At 34.4% G+C, this 27,881-nt stretch overlaps 1 protein-coding gene and 1 pseudogene across 7 annotated transcripts; one reads left to right on the top strand and one right to left on the bottom strand.

The window, feature by feature from the left end:
* Positions 1 to 953: 953 nt before the first annotated feature.
* On the bottom strand, positions 954 to 2,388 carry LOC110659636 (60S ribosomal protein L5-like; annotated as a pseudogene).
* Positions 2,389 to 2,566: 178 nt separating this feature from the next.
* On the top strand, positions 2,567 to 27,866 carry LOC110659633 (peptidyl-prolyl cis-trans isomerase FKBP43). Of its 7 annotated transcripts, none has more exons than XM_021817617.2 (12): positions 2,567 to 2,764; positions 3,027 to 3,259; positions 4,002 to 4,141; positions 6,904 to 7,246; positions 11,879 to 12,127; positions 12,933 to 13,157; positions 13,355 to 13,579; positions 13,749 to 13,973; positions 14,135 to 14,350; positions 14,828 to 15,077; positions 27,439 to 27,480; positions 27,565 to 27,866. In XM_021817617.2, exons 1-10 carry the CDS (start codon positions 2,678 to 2,680, stop codon positions 15,018 to 15,020), a joined length of 2,136 nt encoding a protein of 711 aa, XP_021673309.2. In that variant the 5' UTR covers positions 2,567 to 2,677; the 3' UTR covers positions 15,021 to 15,077; positions 27,439 to 27,480; positions 27,565 to 27,866. The 7 variants fall into 7 exon arrangements, with proteins under 7 accessions (XP_021673309.2, XP_021673307.2, XP_021673306.2 ...); XM_021817615.2 differs by having other exon boundaries at positions 14,798 to 15,077; XM_021817614.2 differs by having other exon boundaries at positions 14,795 to 15,077.
* Positions 27,867 to 27,881: the final 15 nt, after the last annotated feature.

Raw genomic sequence — 27,881 nt, 5'->3', positions numbered from 1 at the left:
TTATCAATTTAACTATCATTAAGATATTAAAAAGGTAATTAATGGTAAACGTATTAATAATGATAAAAACTAAACAAAAAAAAAATTTATAATAGTTAAAATTCATAGACAAAAATGTATATAATCAATTGTAAAAGTTAAGAAAAATAGATACAAAGATAAAAGTGTATAATAGAATTATCACTTAGGAATCAATTAATGTGTTTTTTAAAAGGAAAAATTATAAAAAAGTACCTTGTGGTTTCATCTATTTTTTACTTCAAGGTTCATGGTTCATTTTGTGACATAGTGGTACCTTGAAGTTTCGCTCTGTTAATAAACCACGACTATCCATCTTTCTCCATCAAAACTTGCTAATGTGGCATTAAAGATTTAATTAAAAATGATTTTTCATTATAATTATGGGTCTCACTTTTTCCTATCTTTCTACTTGTTTTCCCTCCTCCTCCTCTTTCTTCTTTTTCTTCTTTCTAACCATCTTCTCATGAGAATGACTACACAAGCATTGTTGTCTCACCAAAATTGTGTGTTTCCTTATAAAATTATTATGGGACAAACTAGTCTTAAGGTATTAGGTATAAGTTCAACTACGATGATTTCTATAGTTTTGTTCATTGAAGATTACTTTATGATATCCTAAAGCCTGACCTTGTTCTTAGATATCTTTACACAACGTGCCTATTTGGAAAGTTTTTTTCACTAAGGCAGATAAGAATCATGCTAGTAGTTTCCTCAATAGACTTAGGTTACAAAACTGCTTTAAAGGGGTTTTATGCTTTAAGACCTTGAATAACTCTAACAAAGAAAATGATCCGTTAAAGAGGATAAAAATATTGCTTTCAATATTAATGAATATAGTATTGCTCCTAATGCCGGTATTGCACTTCCAAGGTTACTAGTTGTCTGTAAATCGTTTGAAGAGGCATCTGACTATGTCTTTAAGATTGCCAGCATCAACCTTCAAGGAACATTATCTGCAAATCTTTCTGTATGCAATTCTCAACAAAAATATAAAGCAAAAAGAGTTAAGAGATGAGCAAGACATCCGCCCTTTATTCCCTTGCCACCCACTAGAGAGAGAAGAAAGGAGAGGTTTCCTATTATCTCCCTCTATAAGTGGTCATATCTCTTTTGCAAAAAAGGTAAGTTGTAAGTGGAAGGAATGGGATGAGAATATAGTTGATGTTTTACCCTTTCATTAAAGGATTAAAATTCCCTCTCGCAATCACTCTCTCCCATCCTAATAAGAATTCCACCAGAAATAGGATAAATGCCAAATGAAATACCAGGTTCAACTTTTAAAGATGAACTTCACGAAGGATTACTCCAAAATTCAAATTTCTACAGTTGCCTGGTAAGTGATTTGTGAAATGAAAATTTATGTTGTTTAACAAATACACCAAGGGAAAAAAAAAATCAAAGCCTCATGATTGGCAATGCAAGTGAAGGTTTAATGTCTCAAGCCTAATGTCATTTATTTTTCAATTATTCACCCTACTATACAACCATACCATTACAAAATCCATGAATAATGTTGTTGTCTTATAGACCCTCCAAAAGTTAACTTTAAGGTTGCTGTCTAAGGAAACTTTGACATATTCAAACTAAAATACCAACATTATACTTCTACCATCATCCTCATAATTAATTGTAGAGTTGAGTGCTTGCAATCACTCAATCAACTTAGCTTTCCTTTCGTTATATGTCAACTTTTGCAAACTCTACCTTCTGTGTTCCTTAGGCGGTTGCTTATTTATTTCTTGGCAGTGAGATCAACACAAATTGTAGCATGAACCTTCTTATACATCTCCTGCATGCCATCTGACTTAATTCCCTTCTTGATGTATTCACTAAAATGAAGTTGGTATTTCTTTGGCCTATCCTCCATCAATGTCCTCGTGTATGCAACAACATGACCACTATAGATATACTTGCAGTGAACTTCAGTATCAAGTTGTTTGTCATCCTTTCAAAAGCTAGCAAACCTTTTATTACTGTGATGAATATTCAAACCACCATCTAGAGCTCCCTTAAGAGCACCAAAAACATGTTTCTAGCTGTGGTTCTAACCAGCCCAACATTAAGTAAAACACGGAATGGCCTCCTCGTCTCTGTTGTTCAACTGATTAGTCCTCCCCATAGCCTCCACATTGCCCTCATATTTCTCATCCATTTTTTGCCTTTCTCTTTTGTCTTGGCTAAGACAAGTTGATATACCGAAAGAAGATTATTGCATTCAGGTCTTTCAGAGTTGTTAAATTCCAAGTGTAAAAATAAAATCAATAGTTTTGCATCATTTTATGTTGTTTGCTATCACATCCTTTAGGTCAAAGAAGATTAATTCAAGATTAGTTAAAAAGTGTGACTTTAACATTTAATTTACATTTTTTTATCTACATCACCGTATAATTGATGGAGAAAAATGAAAAGCTGTGATTTCAAATGGAGTGAAACCTCATTATCACATTGTCACAAAATAAAATGAGTTGAACCAATAGTAATTTTTTTTGTATATTTTCCCTTTTTTTATATGAAAACTATATCATAAATTTTGCTGCAATATAGGATTAAATAATAATATTTCCTTAACCAAGCCCTTGCTACTTGCGTTCGGGGTTACAGGCCCTGGTAGGCTTTTTAAGTTTGAAGACGAATCCCTTACTGTTCCTTCCAAGCAATGGCTTTTTGGGGAACGGAAGTGAAAGCTGGAAAGCCATTCACCCTTAAACCTGATGATGCAAGAGGAAGACTCCATATTTCACAGGTAACACTTCGCCGCGTACCTTTCATTCTACGAGTTCTTTGTTGTCCCTTTTGTAGTCTATTTCTTCTAATTATTTACTAAGAAATTTTCGATGTTTTCCATCTGGGGTTTTACTATTTTGTTTTAATAATTACAATTATTTTTTTGAATTTAGCAATTTAAGCTGATTTTTATTTTCTTTTTCTGGGTGGGTGTTTCTTTTTAGAAACATTTCTTGGTGGGTTTTATTCGCTATTGATGATTTGTTTAATGGTTGGCTCAGGCAACGTTAGGGATTGGCACTGGGACGAAGAAGAGTGTGGTTCAGTGCAATGTGGGGAAAAGAAGTCCTGTTTTTCTTTGCTCTTTGTTTCCTGAACAGTCCGAGTCATGCCAATTGAATCTGGAATTCGAGGAGGCTGATGAGGTTGTGTTCTCAGTTATTGGCCCCATAAGCGTTCACCTCACTGGTTACTATCTGGGTGGGAGTAGGCTCTACAATCCTGATGATGCGTCGTATCCTTGTTTGTTTAGTTCTGTTTATTGCACACACACACATACACACACTTTAGGCTACAAAAGAGGCAAAACCACACGCCACACATCTATGAAGATAAGCAACGCTGCAAGTGTCATGGATAAGCCGCTGATGGATGCAATGGCACTTGCAAAATAACAAGGCCTAATTTTGTATATTGGTTTATGCAGTATATAGTGACCTGTAATGCATCAATACACACGTTCAGCGAAGGTTATGCAGTGTCGTGACACTGGCCCAACACGTATTTTGGACACATCAAACTGTGTCCAATTCAAAGAAATGAAAAGAAACCACCTAAACGGTCACAAGATTAAGAATAAAAAATTGCATTGGGGACTAGAGGAAGAGGAGAGGTATTGGCAATGGATTTAGTTTCTATTATTTTTTTTTTTAAAATATGAGAATCTGGTTATGAAATTTTAAAGTAATAATTGTGTATTAATTTTGTTATGAATTAAACTGAAAGTTCTTAAATTTGACATTATTTCCATGTCTGTGCAACATAGATAGGAACCTGACTCTCTACTTTCTGACTTTTTTATTTTTGGTTTTTCCTTTCACCTAATTTATTAAGGTGGCTGTTCTTGTATTTCAGATTTAATATTTGTTTTGCTCCTATATAAAAGTTGTTCTTTTTCTTTTACTTTTTCCTTATATTTATTTATTTGAATTTTGCCACCTGGATTTTCTTTGTTTCTCCTTGACTATAATATTTAGAGAATCCTATGGAGAGGATATTGCAGATACAGAGACAGAAAGATCTACTGATGGTAGTGATGAGGGTGAGTATGAAGATAGTTTTATTGATGATGCTGATCCAGAGGTCATCCCATCTTCTCCTGTATCTATTGATGGAGGTATGGTTTTAAACTTTACATCTTTATTGATCAGTACTTTTTTTTTTTTTTTTAAATCTTTAGTGGACAGGCATATCTTTCCATGGCTTGCTTGTTTGCATAAAGCATGTTAAAGTGTTTGTTATCTTTCAAGCAGATGTTTAGCAACATTAATATTCAACATAGTCCTTTGACTGATTTAGTTTGTTTAGAATTAAGTCACTGCCAATTTTAAATGCATTTGTGTCAGTGGAAACAAACAACAATTTTTCTTTAATTAAATGAAATTTAATATTTTCAAAAGTACTTGAAAATTTTAGTCAGATCATCTACTGAAATCTGAGACACAGATATAAGTCAACTACTGCATAAAGCAACTGCTTGAATGTCTTATAATTCTGTATGCAGGTATAGTTAGGGCATGTTTTAGTTCTCTGAGAATTTGATTTGAATGCAATTCTTAGAATAGGATTCTGTTTTCTTGCAAGGAAGCCAAGATTTTTTTATTATATTTTTTATTTTTGAATAATTTGAATCTATATTGAAATGGGATCTACTTTTAGGCAGTGTTATTAAGGCGAAAGGCGGCATTAAGGCGATAAGATATTCTATGGCCTTAGGCGAGAGGCGAGAGGTGAGGCGAGAGCCTTTTTGAAACAAAGCCCTGTAACCCAAATTGCCTAAATTATATATATATAAAGCCTCATTTTATTTATACTAAAATATATTATGCAGAAAAAGAAATTTTAAATGTAACACTATAATTTCCAAGATTATATAAAAGATTAACATGCTCTCTAAAAATAGAATCACAGTGAATGTAATAAGTATAAAGAGGGACAACAATAATTTGAACTCATGTCAAAGAAATCAACCAATAATTTTCAAACACTGTTGCAATACCTATGCATAGAGAAAGCATATCATAATACCCATCTAACAAAATTTGAAACAACAAATTAAAAAAAATCTAATAAAAATTAAATGAAACAAAAATTAAAAAAAAAAGTGTTGTGTGATTGACAGAATAAGAGAAGAAGAAGAGAGGAGGAGGAGAGAGAGAATAAAAAATTTAAAAAGAAAAAAATAAAAAATAAATTTCTATTTTAAAAGAGGGCGTGACTGAGATGAGAGAAGAAGAGAAGAATAGAGAAGGAGGGAAGAGAAGAATAGAAGAAGGGGATAGGAGAGAGAGGAAAGAGGAAGAAGAAGAGAGAAAGAGAGGAAGAAACACCTGTTAGGCATTGGGTCTTCTCCAAACGGCATGAAATGAAAACAACAGGTTAGGGTTTTTTTTTTTTTTTTTTTTTTTTTTTTTTTTTATTGTTTAAAGAAAAATTAAAAAAAAAATTGAAGTTTAATGTTATTTATAGAGGCGATGCCTTCCTCGCCTCACGCCTCTCGCCTATGGATCTTCCTCGCCTCTCGCCTCTGGGTCTCAGGCGCTTACCTTTTGCAAGCTGACTCGCCTTAGCTAGCTTCGCCCGACGCCTTCTCATGTCTTTAAAAACACTGCTTTTAGGTTTATTTTTAAGATTATCTTTAAATTCCATTTAGTTTTTCTAAAATAAACTTGGAATTCCAAGATGAGCCAAACATGCCCCTAGGCTGGGCTAGCATGTTTCAATGTTCATATTTGTTATATATATATATATATATATATATATATATATATAAATAAAGTGAAATTGCATTGTGAATTCAAGGTGTAGCGCAAATGAATCCAAGCTAAATTAATGTATCTTTTTATTGTGTGTGTTTGTGTGCGCGCACACATAAAGTGACATTGCATTGTGAATTCAAGATGCAGCACTAATGAATCCAAACTAAATTAATTTATCTTTTTATTGTGTGTGGGTGTGTGTGTACGCATAAAGTGAAATTGCATTGTGAATTCAAGATGTAGCACAAATGAATCCAAGCTAAATTAATGTATCTTTTTATTGTGTGTGTGTGTGTGTGTGTGTTCAAGATGTAGCACGAAGAGTGTGTGTGTGTACACGTAAAGTGAAAGTGCATTGTGAATTCAAGATGTAGCACAAATGAATCCAAGCTAAATTAATGTATCTTTTTGTTGTGTGAGTGATGTGTGTGTGTGTGCGTGTTCAAGATGTAGCACAAATGATGTGTGTGTGTGTGTTTGTGTGCGCGCGCACATAAAGTGACATTGCATTGTGAATTCAAGATGCAGCACTAATGAATCCAAGCTAAATTAATGTATCTTTTTATTGTGTGGGTGTGTGTGTGCGCGCGCGTGTGTGTGTACACATAAAGTGAAATTGCATTGTGAATTCAAGATGTAGCACAAATGAAACCAAGCTAAATTAATGTATCTTTTTATTGTAATCATATTAGAATGCATCTTCTCAATTTATGACACTTCCTTGTAGAATTGGAATCATAGACTCAACCTCGTGTGTGTGTGTGAACTCATAGAGTGAAATTGCAGTTTGAATTCAAGATGTAGCACAAATGAATCCAAGCTAAATTAATGTATCTTTTTATCGTAATCATATTAGAATGCATCTTCTCAATTTATGACACTTCCTTTTTGAATTGGAATCATAGACTCAACCTCATCAGTAAATTATCTTCTGCTGCTTCTGTTGAATTATCTCATGTTCTCTGATTGCTGTTCAACAGCACTTTTTGCATATTAGGAAACCTTAGAGTGATAATCCTTCTTCCTAAAAGATTGATATTTGTTCATACATTTTTTACGGGGTTATGCAACTTTTTTCTTTTTTTTTTATACTTAAAATTTTGGACCTTGATGTTATCAGTGGGTGAGGAGATGTTGCATAAGAGGAAACTTAAGAATGAGAAGGCTAAAAATAGACGACTTAGGAAAAAGTACCTGCCCTGTCAGTCTGACGATGACTACACTTCACAGCAACATACTTTTGCCAATGGTGGCACTTCTATGCCTGCATTGTACAGTGAAACTGATGACAGGATGACAATTTCTTCCTTCTATAAATCTGCTGAAAGGAATAAAAGTCCGGAAGCAAGTGAAAAGGCTGAGAAAGAAAGAGGTCAGAAAATTAACGAGATGAAGGATGATGGCAATTATGCCACAATGGCAGAACGAAAAGCAAATGCTGTTGTAGATAGTGAGTTGAAAAGGTGCAGTATAAATAGATATTGTTGCATTGAACTTATCTCATTTATAAATTTTGTTAATTGTGATGTGACCTGTGGTTTATGTTGTAAATAAAACACGCTGAAGCTTTTCTTTCCCAATTATTTAACTAAAGAAATTCATATGTAAAAACTTTTTGAAAGTGTTATCCTAAATCCATCTTCATTTATGTTTATGGCAATTTTGAAATAGTGTAATAAATTGGCTTAATAAAGTCAAGTAAGGCTACAGTTGTTTCTTGCAAAATAACTTGTCTATGGAGAAAATGGTTTATTTTTTTGTTGTTTGGTTGCAATACTAAAAAAATAGGAAATTACTTTCTGGCATTTGGAGTAATATTGGAGAATATTATTTTTCTTTTAGCATATAAGAGTAGGAAAATATTAGACTTGTGACAGCAAAAACCGTAATTTCAGGGTTTCCTTTCGAGAGGAAGAATAAGAGAGAAAGAAGAAAGTAGTTGCAGAGAATTGAATAAATAAAGTAGAAAACAATGAAATGGGAAGAGAAAATTAGAGAAAGAAGAATCAGAATTGTATTGATTTCAAAATGGAATCTTCTATACAGTTATAATCTGCTTTTAGACTCCTCTCGCTCTAGTAATTGCCTTTGTGTTCCTAACAACCTGTACAATTCTTTCAACTAACTAACTACTTATTTTTCCTCCAAAAATCACACATGTCGACCCTACTTTCCTAGCAGACTCCTTAGTCAACTAAAGCCATCTTTGACTCTTTTACTTTTTAAATCTCAACCATCAATGTCTTTTTTTTTTTACTCCATTCTCCTCTGTTTCAGCTTCTTCCTTTGTCTGTGACAACCTGCAACTTCATATTTTTCTACTTATAGTATAATATGAGAAAAATAATAAATTGTGGTTGTCACTAGTTATTGGCTGTGTGCAACCATGGATGATTGGCGGTGCTTAGTAGACTAATGATGAGTATGCGTCTTGATTGTTCTTGTCTAGGTTTGTTCTTTTTGATGTGTTTGTGAAAGTGAAAAATGACTTACTTTTCTCTTTGACATGGAAAATAATTTTCATTTACCTATTTTTGTAAGCACCTCAAATACCAGTATACATGGAGAATGATTTTCGCAAAAATAGTTTATGTGAAACAATTGGAGCCTAATTTGATTGAATTTTTTTTCATCAATGTGCTATTGAGAAACTCCGCCTAAGTAGTTTGCGCTTAGGTGACAACCATTCCCAAACCCGGATAAAGGAGGACGGTTGCGGTAGGTGACAACCAGCGTAAAAATTTCGTCACACCTTTATGATGTGGATTCAAATGATATAAAAGTTGGGGCGTCCTCTACTAACGACGAGATACATTGGAGCCCGGGTGTAGTGAGAAATATGCAAAGGTGTAGGGTGTTCACCGAAAGCGACGCGCCATGCCAGCGCTCGGGTGTGGTGTTAAGTGAGCAAGGGTTCCCACATCATGGACGGGTGTGAGTAAAGAAGTTAGTCTATAGAACAGATAGTAGAACAGATAGTGGAACAGAACACAAGATAGACATAGAAAACAATAGAAGATATCATAGAAGGAGATCAATTAGGAAAGAGCAGGATAGGAGGAGGATCAGGGTTGGTACTTGGAATGTTGGATCACTTATAGGAAAATTAATGGAGCTTGTGGATACCTTGGAAAGGAGAAGGGTGAATATTGCTTGCATTCAGGAGACTAAATGGGTAGGAGAGAAAAGTAAGAAAGTGGGTAATTCAGGGTACAAACTGTGGTTTACCGGAAAGGAGAGAAACAATAATGGAGTGGGCATAATCATAGACAGGACATTGAAAGACGCAGTAATAGCTGTGAAAAGAGTAGGAGATAGAATTATACTAGTAAAGCTAGTACTAGAAAGAGAAACAATAAATATAGTTAGTGCTTATGCCCCACAAATAGGACTAGACAGTCAGAGTAAACAAAGGTTTTGGGAAGATATGGATGATTTAATGTAAAGCATACCGAATGAAGAGAATGTTTTCATTGGTGGAGATTTGAATGGACATGTAGGAAGTGATAGACAGGGTTATGAGAATGTCCATGGAGGTTTTGGTTTTGGCAGTCGAAATGAGGAGGGAAAAAGCATCATAGATTTTGCTATGGCATACGACCTAATACTAGCAAATACCTACTTTATAAAAAGTGGGTCACATTTAGTGACTTTCAAAAGTGGGCAACATAGAAGCGAAATCGACTTCCTCTTAACCAGGAAGACATATAGAGCTCTATGTAAGGATTGCAAGGTCATTCCAGGAGAGGCTTTAACAAGTCAACATCGGTTGGTGGTATTAGATGTCAAGTTTAGGAACAATTTAAGTAAGGTCAGAAAAAATAGTGTAGCTCGAACGAAGTGGTGGAAGTTCAAAAGAGTAAAGCAAGTGAAGTTAAAAAATGAGCTTCTTGAGTTTGAAGTATGGAAGCTGGATATGGAAGCCAATGATATGTGGATACAGATGGCATCAAAGATTAGAGAAGTAGCTAGAAAAGTATTTGGAGAGTCTAAAGAGCATGGACCACCCTCAAAAGAGAGATGGTGGTGGAATGAGGAAGTACAAAAGGCAGTGAAGAGAAAAAGGGAATGGTATAAGAAATTACCTAAATGTGATAATAATGAGACATATGAATAGTACAAGATAGCAAAGAAAGAGGCAAAAAAGGCAGTTAGTCAAGCAAGAGCACAGACCTTTGAAAAGTTATATGAGAAACTTGGAACTAAAGAAGGGGAGAAAGATATTTATAGATTAGCAAGGAGGAGAGAAAGGAAATGTCAAGATCTCAATCAAGTTAGGTGTATTAAAGATAAAGAAGAAAAAGTGTTGGTGAAAGATGATGACATTAAAGAAAGATGGAGAAATTATTTTAATGATCTCTTTAATAATAGTCAAAATGGTAATAGCGTGAATATAGATTATAGAACAATAGAAAAGAATGTGCATTATACTAGAAGGATTAGATTTTTAGAAGTAAAGGAAGCACTTAAGAGAATGAAAGTGGGTAAAGCCTGTGGACCTGATGAAATACCAATTGAAGTGTGGAAGTGTTTGGGAGATATGGGAGTGACATGGTTAACTAAATTATTTAATAAGATTTTAAACTCAAAGAAAATACCTAATGAATGGAGGAAGAGTATTTTAGTATCTATTTTTAAAAATAAGGGAGACATATAGAGTTGCTCAAACTATAGAGGAATTAAACTCATGAGCTATATTATGAAATTGTGGGAGAGAGTTGTGGAGCATCGACTACGTCAAGATACTTCTATCTCTCTCAATCAATTTGGTTTCATGCCCGGTCGTTCAACTATGGAAGCGATCTTTCTCATTAGAAGCTTGATGGAGAAATATAGAGATGTGAAGAAAGATCTACACATGGTTTTTATTGATTTGGAGAAGGCTTATGATAGTGTTCCAAGAGATATCTTATGGAATGTGTTAGCACAAAAGAGGATATCTATTAGGTACATACAAGTGTTGAAGGATATGTATGAAGGAGCAACTACTATTGTGCGCACAGTGGGAGGGGACACAAGAGATTTTCCGATCTCAATTGTATTACACCAAGGATCAGCCATAAGCTCTTACCTTTTTACATTAGTTTTAGATGAATTGACGAAACATATACAAGAGAGTATTCCTTGGTGCATGATGTTTGCGGATGATATTGTTCTGATAGATGAGACACGAGAAGGAGTCAATAGAAAGCTAGAACTTTGGAGAAGTACTCTAGAGTCAAAGGGTTTTAAGTTAAGTAGAACGAAGACAGAATACATGCATTGTAAGTTCAGTGAAGGCCAAACTGGTGATAGGGAAGGAGTTAGTTTGAATGGAGTGGTACTGTCCCAAAGTAATTACTTTAAATATCTAGGTTCAGTCCTTCAAGTAGATGGGGGATGTGAGGAGGATGTTAGTCATAGGAGTAAAGCCAGATAGTTGAAATAGAGACGTGGCACGGGAGTTTTATGTGATCGTAAGATCCCCAATAAGTTGAAAGGAAAATTTTACTGTACAGCCATACGACCGGCTATGTTATATGGTAGTAAGTGTTGGACACTGAAAGAGTCGTATGCGTCTAAGATAATAGTTGCAGAGATGAGAATGTTAAGGTGGATGAGTGGCCATACTAGACTAGATAAAGTCCGTAATGAGAGTATTAGAGAAAAGGTAGGAGTGATGCCAATTGAAGATAAGTTGAGAGAAGGGAGATTAAGGTGGTTTGGTCATGTGAAGCGTAGACATACGGAGGCTCTAGTTAGACAAGTAGAGCACATTAGGTTAGAGGATAGAAAGAAAAAAGGGGTAGACCTAAATTGATTTGGAGGAGAGTAGTACAACATGACCTAGAAGCATTACACATTTCTGAAGATTTAACCCAAAATTGTTTAGAGTGGAGAAAGCGAATCCATATAGCCGACCTCAAATTTGGGATAAAGGCTTAGTTGAGTTGAGTTGAGTTAATGTGCTATTGAGAACTATGGAACAAGGATAGGGATTATATTGTGATTTTTATTCTAATGCACTTAATGAAAATTTCCCATTCATATTAGCTAGCATTTATTTCTTGCTGTTAACTATATTTGCATTTGACTTGGTCGATTCACTTGTGCAGGCAGCCTGATCAACATGAATCTATCCTACCTTCTGCTCATGTGGGCTCTGAGAATGGTGTAAAGCCAAAGAAGAAAAGGAAGAAGCAATCCAAAGAGGAGAAACAGCTTATAACTGGAATTGAAGATGATTTTTTCTTTGGCACAATCCTTAAATGGGATAAAGCCCAGCAAAATGAGACAAAAGCTGACAAATCAAGTCAAGATATAGCCGTAACAAATGAAGAAGACCAGAGGACGAAAAATGATAAGTGTGTTTGTCTCATCTTATAAATGCTTCTTTACAGACCAATAGGTTGGAATAATCTTTAATGTTAATGGTCACAATATTTTTTTGGACTAAGAGCTATAAAGGAAATTAGGCTAGTCATAAAATTCTCTTATAAGATTCACAGAAACCCTGTTGAGGTTGTGGGTCATATTCAGAGAAGGTCGTATTCAGAGAAGGTAAGGTGAAGCCTGCTGTTGTACAGAATGAGATTGTTAGCCTAGGATGGTTCTAATTATAGGGGCTGATTATAATTTTGGGTTTCTTCTATTCCTAGTATAAAGAGAAACTCTAATGAAAAGGCACTTGTAAGTTGTAACCTTTTCCTTCATAATTAAAAGTTGCAGATGCTGAACTATATAAAATTCCTCATGTCTTATTTTGCTCTCTTTCTGTGTTTGTGTTCTAATCTCAATGCATGAATGCTATGTGGTTTTTTTTCACCAAACCCTTGTCAATTTTAACAATTAGCTACCTTACAAGTTGATAGAAAAATGGGCACAGCAAAATTTTCCCATGCCATTTTTCCTTGGGAGCTATAACATTTTATTCTCAATCAAATGCCTTTCAAGACAAGAAGCCATAATGCCAATACTATCAAATTTGTTACCTTTAACAAAGGCCTCTATCCACTAACTCCTAGTAAAGATCTCACTGTCTTTGTCTCTCTACCTTCTTCTTCATAAACCAACCCATCATTAGCAACCTAATGAAAAAAATGTAGTGATGACATCTTTCTTTGCTCCAAATCCACCATCTGTAACTCATTACATGTTATTGTCATGCAGGGGAGATATCATGTTGCATTTCTCACCACCTTCCTTTGAATTGGATCATGGAATTCCTGCGGAATCTGGGAAAAAGAAGAAAAAACAGGCAAAGGAGGAAAAAGGTCTTGAAGCTGGGAGTCCTTTCCATGCCAATGTCAATGAAGATGATAAGGCTAAGGGTGAAAATATAGAGCAACACATCTTGTTGGAAAATGACGAAAATCAGAAGAAAGAAAATGATGAGTTAGTATTGTTGGTTGTTTAGCTGCTTGTTCTATTTTGTAAGAGATATTTTTGTCATCTTTGTCTCTCTACTTTCTTCATAAACCAACTCGTCTCTCAATAATGTTTATTTCACTAGGAAGATTAGCCTACTAATGAAAATATAGTGATCACATCTTTCCGAATCCATCTTCTCATTACATGCTATTGTCATGCAGAGGAATCTTGCTACCTTCCATTCAATTGGTTCATGGAATTGCTGCAAAATCCAGTAAGAAAAAGAACAAACAGGCAAAGGAGGAGAAAGGTCTGCAAGCTGAGAATCCTTCCTATGGCAATGTTAATAGAGATGATAAGACTCAGCCAAATGAGGCTAAGGGTGAAAACATAGAACAAGAAGTCTTTTTGAAAAATGAAGAAAATCAGAAGAAAGAAAATGATGAGTTAGTATCATTAGTTGTTTACCTGCTTGTTGAAAACTAAGATATATGTTTGTCATCTTAGTTTCTACCATCTTCATAAACCAACATATCTATCTCATCGATGTTTATTTCACTAGGATGATTAGACAACTCCAAATCCACCTTCTCATTGCATGTTATTGTCATGCAGGGGAATCTCACCACCTTGCATTGAATTGGTTCACGGAATTGCTGCAAAGTTTAGTAAGAAAAAGAAAAAACATGCAAAGGAGGAAAAAGGTCTTCAAGCTGAGATTCCTTTCTATGGCATTGTTCATAGAGATGATAAGACTCTGCCAGATGAGGCTAAGGGTGAAAACATAGAGCAAGATGTCTTGTTGAAAAATGAAGAACATGAGAAGCAAGAAAATGATGAGTTAGTATTATTGGTTTTTGCTGCTTGTTTTATGTGAACTAAAACATATATTTGTAATATTCAGCATTTTTTGCTCTTCTTTTTACACCTTTTAAGCAGGGAATGCCTTTTATTTTTAATTTTTTTTTATTCTTATTTTCTTCATCTTATATTTTCAATAGGAGTAAGGCTGTCTTGCGAGGGAATTCCCAATTGCCTTCCACTCAGGTGGGCCCTGAAAATGGTTTAAAGCCAAAGAGAAAAAGAAAAGATAAAACCCTTGAAGTTGATAGTGGTAAGGATACCAATGTCATCAAAGAGGATCAATCCAGCCAAGAAGAGTTGAAGTCTAATCACATTGAATGCGATGGGTCTCTGCAAAATAAGGAAAATCAGAGGCAAGCCAATATTGTGTGAGCATACTTGTATTGTTTGGAACCTTTCTGATAGTTTTTATGAATCCTTATAATATTGGCATTGGAATTAAGTGTATGCAACCTTGTTATGTGTATTAGAAGATTTGAACTAGGTCCTCAATTTCATGGTTTAATATAATAGTATAACAAAAGAATATGGGAATTATAAGCTCCAACAATTCCATAGAGCATGATTTTTTTCCCCTGCTGGAGATTTCATTTGGTTGTATAAGATAATAGGGTAAGAAACGAATATGGGTATTACATTTAACAGCTGATTGGAATGATAAAGAGCATGACTCATAGTTCAGTTCCTCTACATTTGTTTTCCTATTGATGATCTTGGAAATGAATTTGATTCTGGTAATGCATGCATTAGAAATGACCAAGTATACTATGGATCTGTATTTTTTTTTTTTTTCGTAGTAGTGTGCAGAATTTGCTGTCTGATGTGTATAGGGTGTTTGACAATAACCAATCTGCTAATGAAAATCACTCTCGGAAGAGAAAGAAGAAGAGAAAGGGTAGAACTCTGGATGATGGGGAGGCTTTGAATATGGACAAAGCAAAGGACAGATCTGTCATGGACATTGATGGCAACAATGGTGATGAGAAGCAATCTCAGCTTAGGTCTCCTTTCCAAATGGATTAGTCACAAAGGAGTTGGAAACGGGAAAAAAGATGGCAAAATAGCTGCACCTGGGAAAAGGTAGCTTTCTCCTATAATGTTTCTTTGTACAGTTATATAACGTTCAAAAGTGGCTTAAGGTCTTAACTATAGAACAAAGAGCAGCACCTTTGATAATTTATAAAATAATAAAATTATTTTTTATCCTAATTTTAACTGTTGTAGCCAACTGGATACACTTGCAACCAAGATCTCAATTTGGGATAAAATTTGTAAAATTAAAAACTCAGGATGTAATTGAAAATCATGAAAAGGATTGGCTTTTTGTGGTTTTTGACCTTTATAAAACATTCTCTAATTGGCATGTGTTAACATGTGTTCATGCACAGACATGAACACGTCACACCAAAAAAGAGAACAAGAATTCTGCCATTAAGAATTTGCAGTCTCACCACTTTTTCACTGGTCAGTTTTCTCATGAACTAAAGACATCAAATAGAAGAAGCATAGAATAGAGAGATAATGATAAACAGACCTCATTAGCTTGATTACCTATAATTAGGGGTGTGTGATTCTGGTTCGGTTCAAAGTCTGTTTAAGAACTGGAACCGAACTGAAATTTCGGTACGGTTCCAGTTTGGTTCTTCATTGTTTCGGATCCGATTCGGTACGGTTCTTGGTTCTTTAGTTCCAGTTTAGTCCTCAGTTCTTAAAACAATTTTATGTAATTATTTCCTTAAAAAATTATACTTGAATTAGCATTTAAGTTTTGAATTGGTTAGTAATACATAATATATCATATAATATATCTTTTTGTTATTTTTAAATTATATAATATTTGTTCATATAATATTTAATTATATAATTGAGGATTAAATAAATTATATAATATGATAGTATATCATATAATATATCTTTTAACTATTTATTAATTATAAAATATTTAACTATAAGATATAAATATAATTAAGAATTAACATATATATAGTATAATAATATATTTATAATTAAGAATTATAAGATAATTTAATATATTTATGACTAAAATTATTAAAAAAATATAGAAAAATAAAATATAATATTAGATTGTATTTAGTTCATAATTATATATACATATATAAATATATATAATTATATTGAAAGTATATAATACATCTAAAAAAACATATGTATAAATTCGGTTATCAACTCCGCCTAAGTAGTTTGCGCTTAGCCGGTCCCAAGCCCGGATAAAGGAGGAAGGTTGCGGTAGGTGACAACCAGCGTAAAAATTTCGTCACACCCTATGATATGGATTCAAATGATATAAACGTTGGGGCGTCCTCTACTAACGACGCGCTACATCGGAGCCCGGGTGTAGTGATAAATATGCAAGGGTGTAGGGCGTTCACCGAAAGCGACGCGCCATGCCATGCCGGCGCCCGGGTGTGGTGTTAAGTGAGTAAGGGTTCCCACATCATGGACGGGTGTGGGTAAAGAAGTTAGTCCATAAGACAGATAATAAAACAAATAGTGGAACAGAACACAAGATAGACATAGAAAATATTAGAAGATATCATAGAAGGAGACCAATTAGGAAGGAGCAGGATAGGAGGAGGATCAGGGTTGGTACTTGGAATGTTGGATCACTTACAGGAAAATTAATGGAGCTTGTGGATACCTTGGAAAGGAGAAGGGTGAATATTGCTTGCATTCAGGAGACTAAATGGGTAGGAGAGAAAAGTAAGGAAGTGGGTAATTCAGGGTACAAATTGTGGTTTACCGGAAAGGAGAGAAACAAGAACGGAGTGGGTATAATCATAGACAGGACATTGAAAGACGCAGTAGTAGCTGTGAAAAGAGTAGCAGATAGAATTATACTAGTAAAGCTAGTACTAGACGGAGAAACAATAAATATAGTTAGTGCTTATGCCCTACAAATAGGACTAGATAGTGAGAGTAAACAAAGGTTTTGGGAAGATATGGATGATTTAATGCAAAGCATACCGAATGAAGAGAATGTTTTCATTGGTGGAGATTTGAATGGACATGTAGGAAGTGATAGGCAAGGTTATGAGAATGTTCATGGAGGTTTTGGTTTTGGCAGTCGAAATGAGGAGGGAAAAAGCATCCTGGATTTTGCTATGGCATACGACCTAATACTAGCAAATACCTACTTTATAAAAAGAGAGTCACATTTAGTGACTTTCAAAAGTGGGCAACATAGAAGCCAAATCGACTTCCTCTTAACCAGGAAGACAAATAGAGCTCTATGCAAGGATTGCAAGGTCATTCCAGGAGAGGCTTTAACAAGTCAACATAGGTTGGTGGTCTTGGATGTCAAGTTTAGGAACAATTCAAGTAAGGTCAGAAGAAATAGTGTAGCTCGAACAAAGTGGTGGGAGTTCAAAGGAGTAAAGCAAGTGAAGTTCAAAAATGAGCTTCTTGAGTCCGAAGTATGGAAGCTAGATATGGAGGCCAATGATATGTGGATACAGATGGCATCAAAGATTAGAGAAGTAGCTAGAAAAGTACTTGGGGAGTCTAAAGGACATGGACCACCCTCAAAAGAGAGATGGTGGTGGAATGAGGAAGTACAAAAGGCAGTGAAGAGAAAAAGGGAATGGTATAAGAAATTACCTAAATGTGATAATAATGAGGCATATGAACAGTACAAGATAGCAAAGAAAGAGGCAAAAAAGGCAGTTAGCCAAGCAAGAGCACAGGCCTTTGAAAAGTTATATGAGAAACTTGAAACTTGAAACTAAAGAAGGGGAGAAAGATATTTATAGATTAGCAAGGAGTAGAGAAGGAAATGTCAAGATCTCAATCAAGTTAGGTGCATTAAGGATAAAGAAGGAAAAGTATTGGTGAAAGATGAGGACATTAAAGAAAGATGGAGAAATTATTTTAATGATCTCTTTAATAATAGTCAAAATGGAAATAGCGTGAATATAGATTATAGAACAATAGAAAAGAATGTAAATTATACTAGAAGGATTAGATCTTTAGAAGTAAAGGAAGCACTTAAGAGAATGAAAGTAGGTAAAGCCTGTGGACCCGATGAAATACCAATTGAAGTGTGGAAGTATTTGGGAGATATGGGAGTGGCATGGTTAACTAAATTATTTAATAAGATTCTAAACTCAAAGAAAATGCCTGATGAATGGAGGAAGAGTATTTTAGTACCTATTTTTAAAAATAAGGGAGACATACAGAGTTGCTTAAACTATAGGGGAATTAAACTCATGAGCCATGCTATGAAGTTGTGGGAGAGAGTTGTGGAGCATCGACTACGTCATGATACTTCTATCTCTCTCAATCAATTTGGTTTCATGCCTGGTCGTTCAACTATGGAAGCGATCTTTCTCATTAGAAGCTTGATGGAGAAATATAGAGATGGGAAGAAAGATCTACACATGATTTTTATTGATTTGGAGAAGGCTTATGATAGTGTTCCAAGAGAGGTCTTATGGAATGCGTTAGAACAAAAGAGGGTATCTATTAGGTATATACAAGTATTGAAAGATATGTATGAAGGAGCAACTACTATTGTGCGCACAGTGGGAGGGGACACAAGAGATTTTCCGATCTCAATTGGATTACACCAAGGATCAGCCATAAGCCCTTACCTTTTTACATAAGTTTTATATGAACTGAAACATATACAAGAGAGTATTCCTTGGTGCATGATGTTTTGCGGATGATATTGTTACGATAGATGAGACACGAGAAGGAGTCAATAGGAAGCTAGAACTTTGGAGAAGTACTCTAGAGACAAATGGTTTTTAGTTTCCTAGAACGACGACCGAAGACATGCATTGCAAGTTCGGTGAAGGCCAAACGGTGATAGGGAAGGAGTTAGTTTGAATGGAGTGGCACTGTCCCAAAGTAATCACTTTAAATATCTAGGCTCGATCCTTCAAGTAGATGGGGATGTGAGGAGGATGTTAGTCATAGGATTAAAGCGGATGGTTGAAGTGGAGACGTGTCACGGAGTTTTATGTGATCGTAAGATTCCTAATAAATTAAAAGGAAAATTTTACCGTCTGACCATACGACCGGCTATGCTATATGGTAGTGAGTGTTGGGCACTGAAAGAGTCGTATGCATCTAAGATAAGAGTTGCAGAGATGAGAATGTTAAGGTGGATGAGTGGCCATACTAGACTAGATAAAGTCCGTAATGAAAGTATTAGAGAAAAGGTAGGAGTGGTGCCAATTGAAGATAAGTTGAGAGAAGGGAGATTGAGGTGGTTTGGTCATGTGAAGCGTAGACATACGGAGGCTCCAGTTAGACAAGTAGAGCACATTAGGCTAGAGGATAGAAAGAAAAAAAGGGGTAGACCTAAATTGACTTGGAGGAGAGTAGTACAGCATGACTTAGAAGCATTACACATTTCTGAGGATTTAACCCAAAATCGTTCAGAGTGGAAAAAGCGAATCCATATAGCCGACCCCAAATTTTTGGGATAAAGGCTTAGTTGAGTTGAGTTGAGTTGAGTTTATAAATTCGGTTATCGGTTTAGTACGGTTTCGGTTCGGTTTTGGCTTGGTCCTTGGTGAAGAATTAGAACCGAATCAAAGTATAAAAAAATTTTGGTTTGGTATGGTTTCTGTCGCTTTAGTGCGGTTCTTTGGTTCCCCCAATAATGTGCATGGACCTAACTATAATAGACAATAGTCATTGTTAGGATGTGATTTTTTAATGGTCTTTTACGGACTCAAAGCCTATCCCTGACATAAACCCATTATTATAGGAGATTCGTTTGTCTAATTCCCTTGTCGTTACAGAAGAAGAACTTGTTAAATGTTCTTTATGACAATCAAAATTCCAAAATAGTACAATTTACATTGCCTTAATCAAAAAATTGCAAGAAAAATGAATTTCATAATTTCTTATTAAATAAAAATAATCCCAAAATCTAATTTTCCTTGATTTCATCGTTTCCTTTATCGATTATTTTTGTCTCAACTCAATCTTGATTCTTGGAGAAAAATTGGTTTCATGGTTAATTGGTTGCATCTAAAAAAGATGGACTTTGTGGTTCTAAAATGGGGGGAAAATCATATTTTTATAATATAAAAAGTTTTCATAAACTATTGTAATAAAATCATAAAAAAGTATTATTTTTGTTAGTTTTTACAAGCTACAAAGTCTCGCATGATGTTGCGGGCATTATTTTTTTTCTTTTATTTGTTATATTAACTATAATATAGTTAATACATTAAAAAAATTTATATTAAAAATGTATTCCATTCTATTTTATAATAATATAAAATAATTACATGTTACGAAAAAAACTGTTATCTATTAGTAATTATTAAAATTATTTGATTAATTCAATTAAAATAAAATTTTAATCATGCAATGTATTGCACATTAGTTATGTGTGTATTTATTATTTACTTATTATAATATCTTGAATAAAGTATAATTTGATCATAAAAATATTTAATTATAGAGTGTAGTTATAAAAGAAGAGAATAATATTATTGTAACCCATATAAAAGTGCCTAACTATATTTTTATGGAAATATAGTTAATAAATAACAATAATGTATATGCAATGCTCTAAAATAATTTTTATTATTAAAAATAAATCAAATGTATTGTAAATTATATCAGATTTTAAGATCAAAGCAAATTTATGTTTTTTATTTATAAAACAAATTTACACATTTAATATAATGAAAAACTCTGTAATTATTTTTTATTTTTTTATGACGATATTATTATGATTATTATTATTAGAAAAGAATAATAGCGTCAATTAAAAAAGTAGTGGTTATAGCAAAAAAAAAAAAGAAGTGTAAGAAATATTGTTAAAATAGATTAACAATTTCTCATTATTATACTGTGAGAAAATAGAACAGAAGAAGAATATTGAGAATGATTAAAGAGCTTGATTATTCCCTCAAGTCAATGGTGTCAATTTATAATCTGTATAGGAAATACAATCCTAATTAAATACGTAATTATAGCTACGATTCTAGCACCTAAATATATTTACACAATTACTATAGATACACATATCCTAACTATTTATGGTACATATCTTAACACTCCCCCTCAAGCTAGAGCGTACAAATCATATGCTCCAAGTTTGTTACAAATATATTCAATCCGAGAGCCTCTGAGAGATTTTGTCAGGATGCTAATTGGTTATTTGAGTTAACAAAGCTAGTGGCAATACACCCAGATTCAATCTTTTGTCTGATGAAATGACAATCCACCTCTATATATTTCGTTCTCTCATGAAACACTGGATTAGAGACAATGTGAAGTGCAGTTTGATTGTCACAGATTAGCTGTATTTGTTTAAGTTTCCCATACTTCGACTCTTAGAGAAGTTGTTTCAACCATATAAGTTCATAAGTTGCCAAAGCCATAGTTCGATATTCTCTGCACTTGACCTAGCAACCACATCTTGCTTCTTACTTTTCCAAGAAATCGAATTGCCTCCAATCATAATGCAATATCTTGAAGTAGACCATCTGTCTGAAGGAGAACCTGCCCAATCTGCATCTAAGTAACCAATAATCTGTGAATGACCCGTCTTCATATAATAGGCTTTGTCCTGGAGCTTCTTTAATATATCTGAGTATCCTAATAATTGCATCCCAATGACTACTACATGGTGCTTGAAGGAACTGACTTACTACACTTACAGCAAATGAGATGTCTGGGCGTGTGATTGTAAGATAATTGAGTTTTCCAACCAATCTCCAGTATCTACTAGGATCCTCCAATGGCTCCCTTTGTCCAGGAACAAGTTTGACATTTGGATCCATAGGAGTATCTGCGTGTCTACAGTTTAACATGCTCGTCTCTGTCAGTATATCCAAAGCATATTTCTTTTGAGAAATGGTGATACCTGTCTTGGATTGTGCTACTTCAATCTCCAAGAAATACTTTAGCTTCCCAAGATCCTTTTCAGACTGGACAAATGTTGTTTGAGTTTTGAGATTCCAACATGATCATTTCCTATAATAAGAATGTCATCAACATTAACGAGATAAATGCACTTATCATGGCCATTATGGTGGAAAAATATTGAATGGACAGTTTCACTCCGAGACATTCCAAATTGTTGGACTACAGTATTGAACCGTCCAAACCATGCTCTCAGAAATTGTTTCAAGCCATATAAAGAACGCCGTAGGCGACACACCAAACCAGACTCCTCCTGAGCAACAAACCCTGGTGGTTGCTCCATATAAACTTCCTTAGCTAGCTTGCCATGTAAAAAGGCATTTTTGATATCTAGTTGATGAAGTGGCCAATGATGGATGGCAGTTAAGGAAATAAGAAGGCGAACAAAGACAATCTTAGCCACAGGAGAGAAGGTATCATTGTAATCGAGGCCAAAGATCTGAGTATAGCCTTTTGCAACAAGGCGAGCTTTAAGTCTATCAATCTGGCCATCAGGCCTCACCTTGACTGTATAAATCCATCGACAACCAACAGTAGACTTACCCTTCGGTAGTGGCACCAAATCCCAAGTGCTAGTGTTATAGAGAGCAGTCATCTCTTCAACCATTACATTACAACATCCTGGATGTTCCAAAGCTTCTTTAATAGTCTTAGGTACAGATACATTAGACAAAGTGGTGACAAAAGCATAGTAGGAAGGAGACAAACGATGATAACTCACAAAATTATAAATAGAATGAGGATTTGGAGACAAACGAATACCTTTTCGGATGGCAATGGAAGGAGTAGCATCGTCTGTTGAAGGCGAGACTGGAATAGGTGAAGATGAAGGAAGGCGAGAGTCACCAGGAGCCGGTGTTGTACCTGTATCAAGCAAAGGAGCATCAATGGCGTTAGTGGAAGGATAAGAACGACGTGAGTAGACGTGTAGATGTGGTAGACTGATTGGTGGTGGAGGAAGAGTAGGAACTGGGAAGGTGGTGGGAATAAAAACCTTAGATGCGGTGTTAAAAGAAAAATAGGGAGATGTTTCAAAGAATGTTACATCAGCTGACACAGTATTTATTTGTAAGTAAATTGTAGCATTTGTAACCTTTTTGAAGTCTAGAATATCCCAAAAAGACACATTTTATTGATTTGGGTTGAAGTTTGTCTTTGTCAGGAGTGTGATCATGAACAAAATAAATACAATCAAATACATGCAGAGACAACTGATGGGTATCTTGGTCGGGAAACAAAATGGAATGAGGACTCTGATTCTGCAAAACAGAAGAAGACATTCAGTTAATTAAGTAACAAGCAGTAAGAATAGCATCTCCCAAAAAACGAAGAGGAACATTATGGTGAATGAGTAAAGTGCGGGCAATCTCAACTAGATGACGATTCTTTTATTCGGCAACCCTATTTTGTTGAGGGGTATAAGCACATGAAGTTTGGTGAGTGATATCTTGAGAAGATAAGAAATGAGTAAAGGGAGTAGACAAATATTCTTTTGCATTGTCACTGCGAAGTATTTTAATAGAAATACCAAATTGATTACGTATGTCAGTAGAGATTTTTTGAAATATAGAAAATAATTCAGAACAAGTCTTCATTAAAAATAACCAAGTGCAACGAGAATAATCATTAACAAAAGAAACAAAATAATGAAATTCCAAAGTTGTACTGACACGACTTGGACCCCAAATGTCTGAATGGACAATTTCAAATATGAACTTAGCCCTATTATTGACTCGCTTGGGAAAGGAAACACGGCTTTGTTTCCCAAGTTGATAGGACTCACATTTAAAAGAAGATAAACTAGAAAGACTAGGAATTAATTTTTGCAATTTGGCAAGACTCGGATGACCTAGACGATTGTGAAGTAGATCAATGGAAGTGGTAGAGGCAAGAGCAACTGGAGAATTTGAAGTAGAAAGATGGTACAACCCTTGTGACTCACATTCTACTCTAATCATCTTTCCCGTATTCCGGTCCTGCACAACAACAGAGTCAGCTGTAAAGGTGACGGAACCATTGAGATTTTTAGTCAATTACTATTGGAGATTAAATTATATGGGCATTCTGGAGTGAACAAAACTGTGCTTAAAAGAATAGATGGAAAGATTTTTACTTCTTCTATGCCCTTAACTAAAGTTTGTGAACCATTAGCCAAAGTAACTTTAGATAAAACCGGAGGAGAAACTAGAGATGAGAAAAGACTTTTGTTACTAGATATATGATCAAAAGCACCAGAGTCTAGGATCCATGGACCAGTGAGCGAAGACTGTGTTAGACAAGTAACCAGAATGAGCATTGCTAGAAGATTGTTGTTTGGCTGTTTGATATTGCAAATACTCCTTGTAATCAGCTCCAGTTACTAGGATAGAATCTGACACCTGATCCTTTCCATCAGGTAATGGAAGAATACCATTTTTACCAGATTGAGCCATATGAGCAGTTGATCGGCCTACATTATTTGACTAAATGGGGCATTGTGGTCGACCATGAAGGGCTCAACAACTGTCTCGAGTGTGATTACTCTTATCACAATAAGTGCAATGAAGCCTTTTACCCTTGCCTCTTTGATAAGTACCGTCTCGGTTGATTTTCACTTTGTGCAGCCATGCCTGAAGATTCAATTTTGGAGAAATTATTCTTATTGAGTAAGATACGTAGAAGCCTGGCAGACACATCCTCTAGAGTGGGAATAATCAGACTAATTAATATCTGGTCTCTAACAGAATCAAGGTCAGGTCTTAGCCCAATCAATGCCAAAACCATGAAGAACCTGTCCTGCTGTTGCTCAGAAATATTATCAGTACATGGCATGATAGAATTAAATTCGTCTTCCGGTGATTCTATCTGTCCCAAATAACTAGACATATCTTGTTGATTTTGCTGTAGATGAACCATATTTGATACTACCTTATAAATATACTGCACATCGTTTGTATATAAGGTTTTCGCCTTAGTCCAGACTTTGCAACAGGTTTTACAAGACTGAAAAATATTAAGTAATTTTGGGTCTAGAGAATGCCATAAGAGACTACATAATTGAGCATCAATCTTAGTCCAATTAGCTCTATTTGTTAAAGCTATATCTATGGCATTTTTAACCAAGTGGTCATCATACTCCTGCCCCATAAATCATAATTCCACTGATGCAGCCCAAGACATATAATTTTGACTTTCTGCTAATTTAACAGTAGTAATAATTGGTGAATTACCAATGGAAAAAAATATGGGTTTGAGAATCTCAGAACCTGTGTTGGAGGCTGTATTGGAGGACTCCTCAATCTCAAACATGTTGGCAAGAGAAGCATACTAAAATGTTGCTCAGAAATACGTCAGAAAAGCCTACTGTATGAAGAGGTAGTGACCAAAAAGTGAGAAACAGATGACGGGACCAGCGTGGTTGAGGTCGCCTAAGGCCGGCGAGTCGACGAGAAGAAGCGCGTGTACCGGAGTCTTTCGGTCAGTGGAGAGGCCGATCCTGTGCTTGATAATCCACTAGGTTAGGCTGTGACAGCCACGGACTCCCAGAAAGTGATCGGAAAAAGAGGAAAAGTTCCTCCCTATGAGAACTTTGTTTTAGATTTCAAATCAGACCCACCGAGGGCTTTGATATCATGTGAGAAAATAGAACAGAAGAAGAATATTGAGAATGATTGAAGAGTTTGATTATTCCTTCAAGCCAATGGTGTTAATTTATAATCTGTACAGGACAACTAAATAGGAAATACAATCCTAATTAAATACGTAATTATAGCCACAATTTTTAGCACCTAAATATATTCACACAATCACTACATATACACATATCCTATCTATTTATGGTACATATCTTAACATATACTTCTAATGAGATGAAATCCGATATTTCATTGATGTAATGTTGGTGTGTAAATAAAAATTCATTTTGTCATAAAATACAGTCATTTTAAAATTGGTTTAATAAATATAATAATAATTAACACAGATTCAATAAATAAATATATAAATATTCAAAAACCTTTAAAATGACAATAACGGAAAAAGTGATTTGAATTTATATATGAATACTTAAGCGGTCTAAAATTTAAACAAATAAATAAAATTTAAAAATTAAATTAATAAAATAGAACGCTTAATAAAAAATTTGAAGGGACTCAGGTATTGTTTGTAATTTAGAAAATTCAACTAATAGAAAAAATAGTGCAGGGGAGCATGTCAAAAGATTCTAATATATATATCAAGAAAAAATTAAAAGCAAAATCTTTATATTTAGTAATAAAATAAAAAATTTTAAAACAAAGATTCCAAACATAAAGAACAACAACAAATTATCATAAACATGCTATGTTTTGAATAATATTGTAGTCAACTATATTATCATTTTCTTTTTTAAAAAAAAAGGTTACAAGAAAATAATTTTAAGTGCAGCCAAAGGCCTTGATTCTCATAGTTAATCAAGAAATATAAAATAATCATCTCTATTAAATTTTAATTGCAAATTAATTTACATGGATTTGTTTTTATTCGTTTTACTTAATTTAAGGTATCATTTTTTTTTTTGTAAGATTTACATTATATTTCCCATAAATGAAAAAACTTAAACTTTGAAAATAACAATAATATTTTTAAAACCATGTCTATAAAAATATTTTTTTAAGACCATTAATCATTACATTTTTTTGGCAAATGACATACTTCATCATTTAAAAATAAATAAATAAATAAATATTATGTGCTTGATGTTATAGTAAAACTAGCCTCCTAACTTCTTCTACTCTGTGCATCCTGTAACGTGCCAAATTAAGCACTCTCTGGGTTACTTTGCTGGGCAAAGGATAACGAGAGGGTGGTTAATGGTAGAAGTTAAAAAGGGACAAAATAGTCTTTTTGTTGTGCTTAAGAACAGGAAAAGTGTCTCCTGTTTTAGTATATAGTGATATTGAAGATAAAGAATAAAGAATGATTGGACCCTTTGCAAATTGTATTAGTTAATGGTAAAAATATTGACTTTATTTTGTGAAAATAATGTTTTTGAATTGATTTTTATTATTGTTCTAGCATGTGTATACTAAGTGCATTGTGTGTTATGTTTACCTATATATTATTTGTTATATGTGCATGGCTAGACAATATTTGTGTAGTAAGTCCCTAAGATGTGTTGCCCACTTGGTTGGCTTATGCTTGGTTCTACATCTTGTATCATCCAGTCATTTATCTGCATACATACATCACCTTTTGAATTTTTTTTAAAGGTTTTTTTAATAAGAGGATAATTATCCTAGGCCTTGATTGTACTGCATTTTTTTTTTTTTTTGAAATTTTGGTCCAACCGAGTTAATCATGTAAAAAATCATGTTGGTTTTAGATGAGTGTCTGTTACACTGGCAATTTAAAGAAAGACCAGACAAGCATTTGACTCAAATGTTGATTGCTCCACTAAAGCTTTGCCTGGGTGGTATCTCATTAGATGAAATCTTCATGTGCAAATTATTGTCTTTCTAGTTTATAATTATGATATCTTTTTTTTTCTCTTTAAAATTTGTTGTAACAGGTGGAAAAGATTTCTTAGGGGCCTGGAATGCTGGTGTTGATGGTAAGCAAGTTGAGGACCTATTCACGTAGTTCTAGCACTTTGGGGGAATTGTTTTGATATGCTCTGTTTATGTATGATTCTCAGGTATGTGAGTTGGTGACAAGAAGACTTGCTTTCCTGCTGCCAGTGGGGTATGCAACAGAATACATTTTGTACTTTCCCTGGTATTTCTCTCTTGAGCGCTGACGAAAAGTCAAGCACAAATTTAGCAAATGAAAATTGTGCACTGTTGGATGAGTGGAACCCATTTTTCTCAGCTTTCTTTAGGCTGCTGTTTGGTTGTCTCTCGTTTGATGTGTTCTGTCTGACGTGGTAATAGAAGTGAATGGTAAAAATGTATCACCTGATTCATGGTTGGAATATGATTTTGAGTTGCTTAAAGTTCATTAAGCGTTTTGCCT

The sequence above is a fragment of the Hevea brasiliensis genome, chromosome 16, assembly GCF_030052815.1.
Source record: "Hevea brasiliensis isolate MT/VB/25A 57/8 chromosome 16, ASM3005281v1, whole genome shotgun sequence".
Lineage (NCBI taxonomy): Eukaryota > Viridiplantae > Streptophyta > Magnoliopsida > Malpighiales > Euphorbiaceae > Hevea > Hevea brasiliensis.
This window is presented reverse-complemented; position numbering and strand designations above follow the sequence as displayed.